Source organism: Scomber scombrus, chromosome 18, assembly GCF_963691925.1.
Source record: "Scomber scombrus chromosome 18, fScoSco1.1, whole genome shotgun sequence".
Taxonomy (NCBI): Eukaryota; Metazoa; Chordata; class Actinopteri; order Scombriformes; family Scombridae; genus Scomber; species Scomber scombrus.
This window is the reverse complement of record NC_084987.1, coordinates 27,266,403-27,281,260: the sequence shown is the minus strand read 5'-3', so window position 1 is coordinate 27,281,260 and position 14,858 is coordinate 27,266,403. Positions and strand designations below refer to the sequence as shown.

The 14,858-nt window shown below is 38.1% G+C and overlaps 1 protein-coding gene across 1 annotated transcript; it reads left to right on the top strand.

The window, feature by feature from the left end:
• The first annotated feature begins 1,102 nt into the window (after nt 1-1,102).
• rras (RAS related) lies at nt 1,103-12,406 on the top strand. Its single transcript, XM_062438923.1, has 6 exons — nt 1,103-1,735; nt 6,409-6,496; nt 8,276-8,378; nt 10,220-10,328; nt 11,765-11,883; nt 12,251-12,406. The coding sequence occupies exons 1-6, from the start codon at nt 1,649-1,651 to the stop codon at nt 12,336-12,338; spliced, it is 594 nt and encodes a 197-aa protein (XP_062294907.1). The 5' UTR covers nt 1,103-1,648; the 3' UTR covers nt 12,339-12,406.
• Nucleotides 12,407-14,858: the final 2,452 nt, after the last annotated feature.

The following is a 14,858-nucleotide window of genomic DNA, read 5'->3' as shown; positions in this document are numbered from 1 at the left end:
GATGTAATTAGATAGAGAAAAAACATTCACAATCACAATGTTATGTAAAACAGGAGAAATATAACGGCCATCAGGATTTCAATGAACTTTGTTGAATGTGAAGAATGCAACAACATTTTTGAATAAATATGGGTCAAATATATCCTGGAACACCATTTATGTACAGAAACGGTTTGTATTTTCTGGGTCGAAAAAGTAGAAAAAGTCAGAACATTTCAGGCCACAAAAATGGTGTTTACGGTGTTTTTACTGCTCTCATTTATAACAATGGGGGAAAAAAGATTGAATGTTAGATGTGAAGTTTGGTAACAATTTCTATAAAGCCTGTGACCACAATGTAGTTTTTTACTAGCCATAAGATCATGAAAAGAACTTTAAAAAATATAGCCTATTAGTTTAATCAAAATACTTTAATTATTAATTACAACTGTTCACTTGATTTAGCATGAAAGGTGTGGGGTTTTTTTTAAGGTGGAAATGAATTCTGTTCATTTTGCATGAAAAGGTGGATGTGGATTCCATAAATCATGCTGGAACGATGACGGCAGTTATGTAGTTAATACATGCAGACTATGATAACTATGACTGTTGGAAAGAAATGTGCTGGCACTGATCCAGAGAGGAAGGTGAGGTGTGTTGCCTTCAGGGCACACATTTTCACAGCAGGTATTCCACGTTTCCATTCGAATACAATGTCGTGGCGCTGTGGAGAGATAAAGATACCGTTCAACAATGATTTACAACATTTATCAAGTTAACTATAAAGACGTTGTTCTCTTATCAAACCAGCTGTGTTGTAAAGTTAGGCTACATGTATGTAATTATTCCAGATGAACCACTGGAACAAATCAAAGTATGCACTATACTTATTGACACGAGACAAAGTTCGGACCTCGAGCTACTTTTACATCCTGCGCGAGCATGTATGTTAAAATGATGTCATGGATACTCCAAATGACCAAATAAGGAAACTGACACATGAAAGTATTTGTTCTGGTTTCCTCTCTTTCATTTTCTCTTTTAATAGTCGGCGACAGACGTGTGTGGTCTCTCTATATGCTCTATACGTGTGTCTCTGTGTGTGTTTGTGTCGGTGTGAATGTTGCATGTTCGCGTGCGTGAGCGTTGTGTGTGTGTGTGTGTGTGAGCGGCGTTAGTTTCTTGAGGAAAGAGAAAAGAGGAAGCAGTTCCGCCCTCAGAAGCTGACTGGAGGCCGTGGAGAAAAGAGCAGAAAAGAAAAGAAAAGAAACGACGGAAGGAAGGAAGGAAGCGGCATAGCCACAAACACCTCACACTGCAAACTAACCCCAAAACAAAAGGTGTTAATCAGTAAGTTGGTGTTTTGGCGGATGGACAGCAGAACTCTGGCGGTACTTCGGTTCTCAGGTGTGGCGCGTCGTTGTTAAAAAAAAATGAGCTTTACGTTGACAAGTGTTAGTTTCCAGCTGCTCTCATAAAGTCGTCCATGCTGGTGTCTTCTGCTAACATTACGGGACAGACGGACTCTTGAGAAACTTATTGTACTTTGACTTCGGTCTTTGGTTTTGAGTTCTTGGCTTTATTGACTGCTGCTGAACGTCGGGACTGTGATTGTGGCCCTGGAAGGTTTCTGATCCGGACAAATCCCAGTTGAAAAAAAAAAATCAGCATGAGCGGAGACGAGGAAAGATTCAAACTGGTGGTGGTGGGAGGAGGAGGGGTGGGGAAGAGCGCCCTGACCATCCAGTTCATTCAGGTACTAACTTTTCTACATCATCTTCTTACTGTAATAGTAACCTGCATGTGACATTACAGCACATACATGTTACATATATGTGTGCTACTGTATCATACATGTGCTTCTATACAGGCTTTAAGGAATCATGTACGTTATTTCCATGACATCACGCCACTGCTGAGAGTAAGTGCACTGCTAGAAAGTGGTTTAAAGTCTGCTATTGACTTTACAGGCTCATAAATCTTTATAGATCAGTTACTGGATATTTGCCTAATTAAAAAAATCTGTTGGGTTTCCAGGATATGAAGAATGTCTGGTTGGTGTGACGATGTTAAAGTCACTGTCACAGTTTACCACGTTTTAAAAGGAGTTAGAGTTCTCATAAGAATGATTTAACAATCAATCAATCAATCCTTTACTTTAGTAAAAATACCAATACAGTAATGTAAAAGTATTCCATTACTAGTAAATGCATGAAAAATCCTCCTACAGTAAGTGTACTACAGTATTATGAGAGATGTAGTATGAAGTATTACAGTAAAAGTACTGCAGTATTATGAGTGATGTAGTATGCAGTATTATAGTAAAAGTACTGCAGTATTATAGTGATGTAGTATGCAGTATTACAGTAAAAGTACTACAGTATTATGAGTGATGTAGTATGTAGTATTACAGTAAAAGTACTGCAGTATTATGAGTGATGTAGTATGCAGTATTACAGTAAAAGTACTGCAGTATTATGAGTGATGTAGTATGCAGTATTACAGTAAAAGTACTGCAGTATTATAGTGATGTAGTATGCAGTACTACAGTAAAAGTACTACAGTATTATGAGCGATGTAGTATGCAGTATTGCAGTAAAAGTACTGCAGTATTATGAGTGATGTAGTATGCAGTATTACAGTAAAAGTACTGCAGTATTATGAGTGATGTAGTATGCAGTATTACAGTAAAAGTACTGCAGTATTATGAGCGATGTAGTATTACAGTAAAAGTACTGCAGTATTATGAGTGATGTAGTATGCAGTATTACAGTAAAAGTACTGCAGTATTATGAGCGATGTAGTATGCAGTATTACAGTAAAAGTACTGCAGTATTATAGTGATGTAGTATGCAGTATTACAGTAAAAGTACTGCAGTATTATGAGTGATGTAGTATGCAGTATTACAGTAAAAGTACTGCAGTATTATGAGCGATGTAGTATGCAGTATTACAGTAAAAGTACTGCAGTATTATGAGTGATGTAGTATGCAGTATTACAGTAAAAGTACTGCAGTATTATGAGTGATGTAGTATGCAGTATTACAGTAAAAGTACTGCAGTATTATGAGTGATGTAGTATGCAGTATTACAGTAAAAGTACTGCAGTATTATAGTGATGTAGTATGTAGTATTACAGTAAAAGTACTGCAGTATTATGAGTGATGTAGTATGCAGTATTACAGTAAAAGTACTGCAGTATTATAGTGATGTAGTATGCAGTATTACAGTAAAAGTAGTGGTTTGGTCCCTCTGACTGATATATTATTATTATGACATCATTAGATTATTAATAGTGAAGCATCAGTGTTAGAGCAGCATGTTACTGTTGTAGCTGCTGGAGGTGGAGCTAGTTTACACTACTTTATATACAGTTAGCTAGTTTAGTCCAGTGGTTCCCAACCTAGGACTCAGGTTATCCATTGTGTCAAATCTTCATCTGAAAAGTAACTAAAGCTGTCAAATAAATGTAGTGGAGTAGAAAGAACAATATTTCCCTCTGAGATGTAGAAAGTAGCATCACATGGAAATACTACAGTAAAGTACAAGTACCTCAATATTATACTTAAGTACAGTACCTGAGTAAATGTACTTAATTACTTTCCACTACTGTGATCACATTGAATAGGTTGTAAATTAATACATTTTGGCTCTGCAGCTCTTGTTCAGAAGGTAAGTGGTCAAACCAAAGATCTAAAAGTGGACCAAAAATGTAAAAAAGCCAAAGTAAGTGTGATGCTAGAGGAGGATTTTTCTAACCTGGCGGCAACTTAAGTAACTGATCTATAAAGCATTCGTAAGTAATTAATAAAACCACTAGAAACAACGTATAAACCTGTAGGGTGCCTCATTACAGTGTGGAACCAATCATGTATAACCTACCTCAAAGTTTCCAAACTACACATGAATCAGATGTCTCACTGTGTTTTTTCCAGTCATTGCTGTACATTATGTCTTGAAACTTGCTTGCAGAAGATCATCACGGCTGTTTTTATTTCATTTAATGAATGTTGCATAGTGATACATTTGTATACACAGTAACAGTTTTGACAAACACAAACACTGACACAGTGGTCATTATGATAAACTGCTCTGTACACGTACTTGTGGCTAAAACACCACATGTACATAAACAACAAGTCAAAGCATGCACTTGTTATTTAGCTGCGCTTAAATATAAAAAAAAATATCATTCAATTGCTTTTCCTTCACGTCTGGCTTTGATTGGCTGGTCAGATTGCCCGAACACAACAAACACAGAACCAGACACTGATCTGCTTTCCAGTAACAAACAAGTTAAAGCATCACAGCTTCAAAGCACAAAAAACAAAGTGGCGCCCCTCGAAGGCAATAAAACACACTGAAAACACTATAGAGCAGAAGATGTTAACTTAGCACTAATGCACAGTGATTTGTATTAATCAGGTTACACATGCAGAAATGATCCTGCACTTTGGAAGTTGCAGGTTTGTCATATAACACATGATTGTGGCCGTATGTGAGATCAGGCAACACGTAGCAGTGCTGCAGTTACTTCTAAATGCGACATTCTCACTCACTTCACTAGCATGGTTCATCTGTGTGCTGTTTAACAGACTTGACCACGTTTGCCTAGATAACCAGATAACCACCAATGGTCACTTAAAGGAGCATTTCAGTATTTTTATAAATACATTTTAGTAATTTATTAAAAATATGACGTACTTTATGTTGCAGGCAGCAATTGCTTCAGAGACTCTCTGCTAGCTCATGTTGATGGTAGATGCAGATTAATACTAAAGGATAGTTTCACAATTTTTCAAGTGTGTCTTAATAGAATAGAATAGAAACCATTATTGTTGTTGTACAAGAACACACAATGAGATACCAGAAGTCATGTGTCAATATGAACAGTAAAGAGGTTTCCCTCTCTGTAATCATTCCTCCTGTTCATACTGACTATTAAAAGATCTCCTTCAAATGTGCTTTCAATGGAAGTGATGGAGGACTAAATCCACAGTGTGTCCACACAGTCATTTCAAAGTAGATGTGAAGCTTATATGAGTCAGGGCTTTTGTCCATATGGTGGTTTTTTTCTGATCATGAGTGTCTTTTTTTTTCTTCAAATGTTCCCAAACAGTAGAGAGTGAATGCAGCAGCATGCGGCTGCTTAGAGAAAAAGTGCTGCAGCCAGCGTTTTTGTCAGAGCACTCTGACTGTTTTGAACCACTCCGTTTGATTCTAGTTGAACATTTGTGAACTTTTCAGAAAAGTGCTGGTGTCGTCATTGTCGCTCCTTTTCAGGCAACCAATCATATATTGGCTGATCCTTGTTTTACAGCTGAGAAACTGAGCAGTGACAGTGGGGACATCACTATTATCAAGATCATCCATACTAAGTATGAGAGCAAGCATCCTCTGCTTGGTGCTCATGGTAAAAACAAACCAAACAATGTCAAACAAATAGATAATAAGAATAGCAAATATATAATAAAAAGCAAGGTGGTAATGCTAGTCTATCATGTAAGAGTGAGTTAGAGTGATCAGGAGGATAGTGTTGTCATAGAAATAAAACCCATGTGCAGTATTTTTTTCATCCCAGCACACTACCAGAACTATGGACACACACCCTTAGTCGTATCAAGTGATATCTGACACATTTACAGTCTTTTTAGTATCAAATTCCCTCTTAGTGTTTCCCTGTTGAGCTGTGGTGGAAGTATAGTAACAAAAAGACTTTGGTACTAAAAACACTGTAACGTTGAAACATAGAAGATGAAGATTTGACTCATTTGGACGCTGAAGCTTCATATTAGCTTCACATCAACTTTTAAATACAATGTTTACACAGAAGGAGGACTGTGGATTTAGTCCTCCATCACTTCCATTGTAAGAGCATTATGAAGAGATCTTCTAATGGTCAGTATGAACAGGAGGAATGATTACAGCAAGAAATACAGGTTTATATGTTCATTTGGGCTCCTGGCTGCTGGTTTAAAAGAGACTTACAAATTGTGAACTGATCCTTTAACCAAGTTGTAGGCGGTGGTGTAAGAATTCAAAGTAATGCATGCTATCACACTCACAGTGACTTGCTGATTTTAAGCAGATAAATGTTAACATAGTCACCATCTTTAGCATTTTATCATGCACGAAACACTAGAGCTGAAGCTGATGGTAGTCTTGTTATTTTTGTAGTATTTGGTCAGAAACAAATGAGCTGATGATGGAGCTACAGGAATGCATGAGACAAGAGAAAATGCTAACATTTCAGTCTTCTTCCATCAGTAGGATTCATCTTCTGGGGACCAAGATCAAGACACTGTATTAAAGAGATATAGTGTACTGTATGATGTATTGAGGTTGTTGTCAATCAATAGTAGCCTGCAGCTGCAGAAGACACTGTACCCAAAACTAAAGCCTGTTATTAACACTCAGTGTGTCTCACAGTCCTACTTTGTGTCAGACTACGACCCCACCATCGAAGACTCCTACACCAAGATCTGCACGGTGGATGGAAAGGAGACCCGGCTGGACAGTAAGGCTCACTCACACCGGACATGAGTTCACAACACAACAGTTTGTCAGAGTTAGAGCGGGGTGTGTGAGAGGCTTTGTTTAAAAGCAGAGGGTGTGTTGCACCGTGATATAATATGACACAGGCAGTGTGTTTGCTCTCGGGATGTTTCATTCCCTTGTTAGGACTTGTGTTGCTGCATCAAGTCTGTGTGTTGGGTCACACTGCAGTTACACCACAGTCATTTGTGAATCATCAGATGTACACAGATTAACTGGAGACCTTCCCCATGCCTGCTCTTTATATGTTTCTGTGGTTGTAACATCTACATGTGTGGCTCTTTATCTCACCTCAGTCACACATTAGACCGCTGAGGAGAAGATGATAGTTTAGAGAAACGTAAGAATCCTGGGTGAACAAAAGAAGTGGGACATGTTATACTGTATTGTATGACTTTAAGTAATGTGTATACTGATGTTGCAATCTTGGGATGGATTTTTCTAACCAAAATTGAACCTGGATACAGTGGGTGTTGTAAAGGGTGGGACCAGCAATGCATGACACATATATTCTCTTACTCATCATGAGGAACATGAGTTTCCACAGCCTCAATATAAAAGTCTCATGTATACTTACATTGAAGACCCAGAGATAAGGATTTAAAGTGAAAGTTAAATCAACAACAGTTGATGTTTTAAATGTGTTTCCAGAACCCTTAAAGACTCTTGTAACTGTCTACATTAGATCATATTCCTGCTTTCATCGTCTGATTTTTAGGATGTAAAGCAAAATGAAAAAGTTGTTTAGTTTAAAAAAATATATATATATATATATATCAATGCTTCTGTTCATTATTATTTTCATGTACAATTATATTAATTAAGTTGTATAAAATGAGCCATGACACATGTAGTTACTGGAAAAACTCTTTTTTTTAATATCATGCTGTGGACAGAATCGTTCTCTATCCAGTAGACCCGGGCAATAAATCAATATTATACTGATATCGTGATATTTTTTAGATATGATCTTAGATTTTGAATATCATAATATGGTGATATGGAATAAGTGTCTTTTCCTTCTTTTAAAGGCTGCATTACAGTAACAATTTCATTTTCTGAGTTTAACAGACTGTTCTATTATCTGTCTTTATCAACTTAGTCATTATATCCACATTATTGACGATTATTTATCAAAAATCTCATTTCGTAAATATTTTGTGAAAGCATTGATAGTCATCCCTACAATATGGTCAAAATATCGATATCGAGGTATTAGGTCAAAAATATTGATACTTGATTCTGCCCATATGGCCCAGCACTACCATCCAGACTGTTAGTAGAGTCTTTGAGGATTGTGCAAAAGTGTTGTTAAGCTTTATTTTAAGGTTTTTAAAGCTGTGAATGTGTGATAAAACACAGTCAGTATATGTTTGACTTAGCCAGCTTTACAAAACCTAACATCGATCAATTTAGACAAAGCTGTTAGCCGCTTATTAGCATGTGAAAAAACAAAGTGTCAGCGTGTTCCTGAAAAGTAACTGTTTGTAGATGAACCAGTGCATTCTTCACACTCATAGAATACACAATTACAGACTCTAAAAAACATCATATAACATGCAGCAAGCTTTGACACGGCTGCATTTAGAATATATAACATGGCTCAGTGAAATATACCAGGATACTTCAAAGTATATTCATCATTCTCCTCAGCATCATTGGCATTGTTGTGTTGATTTTTATTTCCTGCCATCAGTCAACCTTCATCTAATGTGTGTGTGTGTGTGTGCGTGTGTGTCAGTCTTGGATACAGCAGGTCAGGAGGAGTTTGGGGCGATGAGGGAGCAGTACATGCGCTCAGGAGAGGGCTTCCTACTGGTGTTCGCACTCAATGACCGGGGCAGGTAATGGTGGAATGTGTGTGTGTGTCTATCTTTAACCATTTAGCTGGACGTGTGCCTCAGATCGATCATTTAAAGGTTCATATGTGTTACAAGTGTGTTGCAATCGCTCACAGTGTCAGCTTCTCCTCCTGTAAAGAGGAAGAGCAGCAAGCCGTGGTGAGAAGTCACTGTGCAGCTTTCATTCACACAGAGACCCAGGGAACAGACACTATGTCATATACACAGTATGTGTCATGTACAGTCCATACACACATTCTGACATGAATCTGGATTTTCTGGTTTGTTTGAAGCTACTTAATATCCATCAAAATGTTGTCATAGCAACTAGACTTTAAGTCCAAACCTGCTAAAGTTCAACTAATCAACAGTTAGCTGGATCCTGACCATGATGTTTACAGGTGAACTCCAAACATTATTCAACATAATTTTGCAAAGAATGCTAAAGGCCCTTTGTGAAGTCAGTGTTTGGTTTGTCCGTTCTGGGCTACTGTAGAAACAGGGCTATCTCTATGTAGATGTAAGGGTCAGTGACATATAAGGGTTAGTAAGATGAGCAATTCAAAAATATGTTAAAAACTAGATTTAAAAGCAGCATCAGGTTTGTTAAAATGTACATTTAGTATTTTTGTTGGTTTTATGTCATTTGAAATCACATTTGCACCATTTTTTTTTTAACCAAGAGTAAAACTGGATGCTCCTGAAAATGTCAAATGGTGTAACCACAAAAGAATGATAAATATTACATATTTTATCACCTACAGTGTATTTAAGTGGACTTATACTAATAATTACTTCATTTCAAAACATCAAATGAAAATAAACATTTTTGGACTATTTCTACAATTACATTTTAAAGCATTTTGTCAATATTGAGCAGGACATATCCTAAAAAACATTTTTTCTAAAAAACTTTTGACAAATGATATAAAATGTATTAAAAAACACAGCATTGCAATGCTAAAAGTGGATTAAATGTATTCCACATTCTAGTTCACATTTATTTTGCTGATTATAATCAGATTTTTATGAAAAAATACTGCTTACACCAATTGACACTGGGTTGCATCACGTCACTGACCCATAAAGGCTCATTCTAAAGTAACAAAAACACAACAGTTCTTATTTTCAGGTGAGTATACACTAATTATATCATGTGTCTGCCAAATTGGTTCCATTAGATGCTGGTAACTTCTACACACTGCACCTTTAATTACTTGAGGCTGAAGGAAAGCTTTTCAGACCCATGTCACATCATCAACACTCTTATATGGATAACCAACTACTATTGGCTCATTCACAGCTGTGTGGTCAGAAACATCCAGTCATATTCATTCATTAGTACAGCACAGACATTAGAACTTAACACTGTTGTGACTCTGCCATTCACACTTATGCCAACACCTCCTACTGCTGCACCTCCTCCACCACACTGACCTCCTTCTCATTTACCATTTCATTATGACTGAACACTTTTATTCATATGTTTTTATTTGTGGGATTAGCGCTCTGAGCAGAGACCACATGAGACCGTGTAACTAGTTGCTATAAACAGTCAATTAGTTGAGGCAAGTGTCTGTGACTGAGCTTCACATCATCAACTCAGGGCTAGAAATGTCTGTCTGCTGAAAGATAAGTTCCACCCACATTTAAAGAACATCATCTGCTTTTGGAACGTCAGAAAGTCTGCTTGATTTAAAAGGGAAGAGAGGATCTGATGTGATTGGTCATTATCGTGTCCATTTCCTGTGTACAGTACATTGTTTCTTGTAGGTCAGAATCTGTATCAGTAGAGGCTTGTTTAAAATGTGACTGCTAAATCTTTCCCTCTGTCCTCCCAACAGCTACCATGAGGTCCAGAAGTTCCACACCCAGATTTTGAGGGTGAAGGACCGAGACGACTACCCCATGGTGCTGGTTGGAAACAAGGCAGACCTGGAACAGCAGAGAGTGGTAACTAACACCTTCATCCACCATTGTTCCTGTCTCCCTGGAATATAGTGGAGTGCAGATGTACTACATAGGGACAGCCAAGGAATTGAACCTTTTTTCATCTGAGATTAGATGATTGAACGCTGTTTGAACTCATCATGATAGATCTACATGATCTTTATTCTTCTTCAGTAGATGTGAAATTGTTGCTTGGGTTAATATCAGTTATTGATTAGCTCTTCAAACATAACTTGTAAGATTGACACTGACTTGGCTAAAATAATGTATCAGATTCTGCAGGAAACCTATCTAGTGATGGAGTCTGACTTCCTGCTCTGCAGGGTTTGAACTGGATCTTAAGAGCTGTAATATGTTTATCAAGTTAAGCCTCAACATCTGGATTTAGTGTCAGAACATCTGGTTAACTGATAAATTATAGGAGCTTTCTTTGGTTGAGCAGTATGTTCTGAGGGATAATATACATGTGAGCAATATTTCTTGAGTCACAGTGTAGTTAGGGAAGGAATATGGTTGTACCTGAACCTGTAAAGATTTGTGTCACTCAGATCAAATCTAGCTTAGTTGATATGAAAACAGTTCAGATGTGTTTTCTCCACATTCAAACAACTGCTGTAAATTCCTCTCAGTCTCTGATATTAACTGAGAACACTTGCCCAAATGTGCTCTGTGAAGTTGGCATTGCTTTGAATAAAGAGCACTTTTAGTCTCCAGGACAATGCTGTTCAGAAATGTTAAGTTGGCTGTGATAGTACACATAAACAGATAAACAGCCTGAGATGTCTTTAGAAAAATGAGCAACTTCAACAATATTATGTCTCAGTGTTTTATAGATTATTTTGCACAGAAGCTGTTGATTGATGTTCAATGAATGAATGTTTTAAATATGACCACAATATGTATTCATTGTTTTTTCAGAGTAATTGTATTCTGGTCAAGGTGGGGGAAAAAAAGAAGGCATTGTAATAAACAGAAATTGCCAAAGTTATTCAGAAAGTCATGCACACACTTATCACATACTGCTGCCCCTCAGATTAACTGCATGAATCCATTTACTTGCTTATTAAACTGCTGTAACCATAGAACATTATTTTTTTCTTTTTATTGAGGGAAACAAAACCAGCACAGACAAATCTCTCATATCTATAATGAAAGCTTTTCTCTCCTCACTATACATGATTATTCATTAATACTGAAACCATTGAAATGGTAAAAAATCTGCTGTTTTAACATCTGGCCAATGGCTGTTACATGGAGCACCTTTGCTGGTGTGTGTGTTTACACTGTATGTTGAACATATTAATTCGCCAAAGTTTAAAGACAAAGATGGATGCAGATACTTGATCCCATCTTCCACATGTGTTTGTATTGAGAGCTGGAGCACAGCTGTACAGAATGAAGAGTACTACCTGGATCTTTTTTTTTGGTTTTGTGTGCAGATCTCCAGGGAGGATGCTCAGGCGTTCGCCAGAGAGAACAGGATCCACTACATGGAGGCTTCAGCCAAGAACCGCTACAATGTGGATGAAGTCTTCTTGGAGCTGGTGCAGATTATCAGGTACAGTCACTATTTATTTTTAACTTGCTGTCCAACATGTGTTTGAAATGCTTTGCTGTCTTAAAGTATTGATCCTGGCTGCGCTCACCTGGAAGGATCTGGAACTTGGATTTAGTATCACCTCCTGAGCAGGGCCTAAATTTAGTTCCGGCAACTCGTCCCCAAGCATGGATACACACTGCATTTAGTTACATACTTACAATTGGTACTAAAGTTCCTAGCTAACAGTTTCCTATTCAGACCTTTCATACATACACTAGTCAATATTTGGCATATCAACAGTGCACTGCACCCCCCTGAGACCAGGGGGAAAAAGTTTGGAATGATTGATTCCTCATCGCCTGTTTCTCTCATCCTCCATCCACAGGCGATTTCAGGAGATGGAGAGTCCTCCCCCTACATCTCATCACACAGGGAAACAGTCGCGTGGTGGCTGTCCCTGTGTCCTCCTCTAAGCACTGTTACTATGGACACCAAAGCCTCGTCCTTCTACAGCAAGTCCAAAAAGGAGTGTGTGTGTGTGTGAAATGGGGGTGGGGTGGGGGGGGGGGTTGTATTAGTTGTGGAGAGAGATACGGTGCATAATTTTCTTCCCAAATTGTTTCATTTGCACTTTTGCCAAAAGCAACATGTAAATCAGTGTAGTCTTAGTGAAGGGATGTAAAGGGAACGGTTAGTTTGTAATTATAGTCAGTGTCCATCATCACAGCATCATGTGTTAAAGACAGGCTGCTGTCAGAGAGGACATGGTGTCCTCCAGGTACAGATGTCATCAATGACATCGTCACCACAGGTACACAGATGACTGCCAGCCTTATACATACAAATGTATTTACATATATGTGTGTATATGTGTGTGTGTGTGTGTGTCTGTGAGCGATTATCACAACATCAGTTATTTCAAACTGTAAAATAGACATGTCAAAAATGTGCATATAACATTTCAAGTTGCGTGCTAGATGTGGCACGCCCAAACATAGTATGTGCTGTCATGTTGGGTTCCTCCCTGCAGGGGGCAGCAGAGCTCCACAGCACAGTTAGAAAGGGATAAGCAGTAAATACAGCAGCATTTCCAGACTGTAGTTATATTACCAGCTGCTCTGTTCATTTGTTGTCGCCTTCTCCACATCTTTCCAGTCATGTTGCCATAAATGAGACTCTCAGTATTGACAGAATATTGAAAACACATTAATACTAGATGTAATTTGAAGGGAACGATCATATTGTTCTTCATCCAGATCCAGACGATTTCAGTAGAGAAACTCCTGGCTCTGCTGGAGGAGGAATAGTCTCTTTGAAAATTGGATTAATGTAAGATTGCATGAACCTTAGAGTGGCAGTGCAGTATGTATGACAGCAGTTTGCACATTTCAACATTTGACAAATACTCTCTGCATTTATATTTTTTTGGTGATGGGTGTCTGGTACTAATGTCTGTTCATGTTGAAGCTAGCTTTTTTTTTTCCATTCATGTATCAGTGTTTAAAAGCCACAGTGACCACAAACATAACACAGTTTGTAGAGGAATTAACTGATGGCAGGTGAAAGTTCATTACTGACCTTATGAATAGCAGTTTTTACAAAATATTCTTAAACCAATGTTCTCCTAGCGTTTTTTTTCCTGACCTGTCAACTGTATCTTGTGGTCTTCTTCAGTGAATGGAGATGCTTCAGTTGTCATTATGTGACCAAAGAGTGGAGATCTAGTTATTTTTGGTTGTCGGTTGGTTGTTTATGATTTTGAGAGATATATTGATGTGCAGTAACAACATATACTTCTAGATAAGTTGATTTACTTGCTTTATTAACTGTATTTCTTCTCTCAGTTCCCAAATGTGCATTTATCATCACCTCATGTAACCATAATACTGCACAGGTGATCCTACTTATTTGTTCATTATGTGGAAATGAGACAAAACCAACAACTATATGACGTGGACTGAGCCATGTGCTTGCATAAGGCACAGGATGACCTCATTAATCACATGTCTCAGTGAGCTCCAACCAACCACATGTCAGTTGCCTCAAACACACCACACAACTAGCTACTGTGAGTGTGAGTGTTGGGACTGATCCTTTAGCCCTAGTTCTTCTCCTGTGTTCCCCCACAGCTCACATGTGATGTCGTGATGATGTCACCACACACCACTCCAGTCTTCCTGTCTTCAGAGTGACAGAGAGATGTGAAGGTGTTGAGTAGTTAGAGTTAAGTGTTGACTGCTTGTGAATTGAAGACTTTGATTCCACCGCATGCAACCATCTGTATCACATGACTGAAGCGTCTCACCTAAGTCACATGATGTCAACTGATCTGTCTCCATGACAACTGAACAAACGTATTCATTAAAGACGACGGTGATGTTGAGAGTCTCGGAAAGAGTTAATAAATGGACCTATAGAGTTAAGATGAACATGTTGGTGTTATAAAGTGGACTAAGCACTGTTAGTTGTGTAATATGCTGATATTGCCCAACATTTCACATTGGAGATAACTGTATTTATCTCTAGTCTTACACACCCCTCTGCACAGAATTTATAAAGAATACAATGTCATGATAACAGGATTGAAGTGTGGGTTTTTTTTTTTTACCAGTATTTGGATAAAATGTGGACTTGGCTGCAGTCATGTACTACCTCTGATCCACACTGTGCAGTATTGCAGCAATACAAATCAGCAGCCAGCAGTCCTCCCCAGCTTCCCACACACAGGCGTGGCCAAATGAATTAGCTGGAATGCACATCCAGGCCAGAGGTACCAGACTCCGGGATTGTGGTGGGCGAGATTTTTATCCTGCGTGTCCTCCCGTGCCGCTGATGTGTGTTTTTGGCATCGATACAATCAAAAAACAACAGACATGAGTCAAATTCACATTTTCAAGCACCTTCATGACTGGTGTGATAGCTTTTTATGTGTAAGAAAAGATTCATCAGTTGTGTTGTTTCACACCTAAAAAAAAAAAAATAAAGGTTCATTT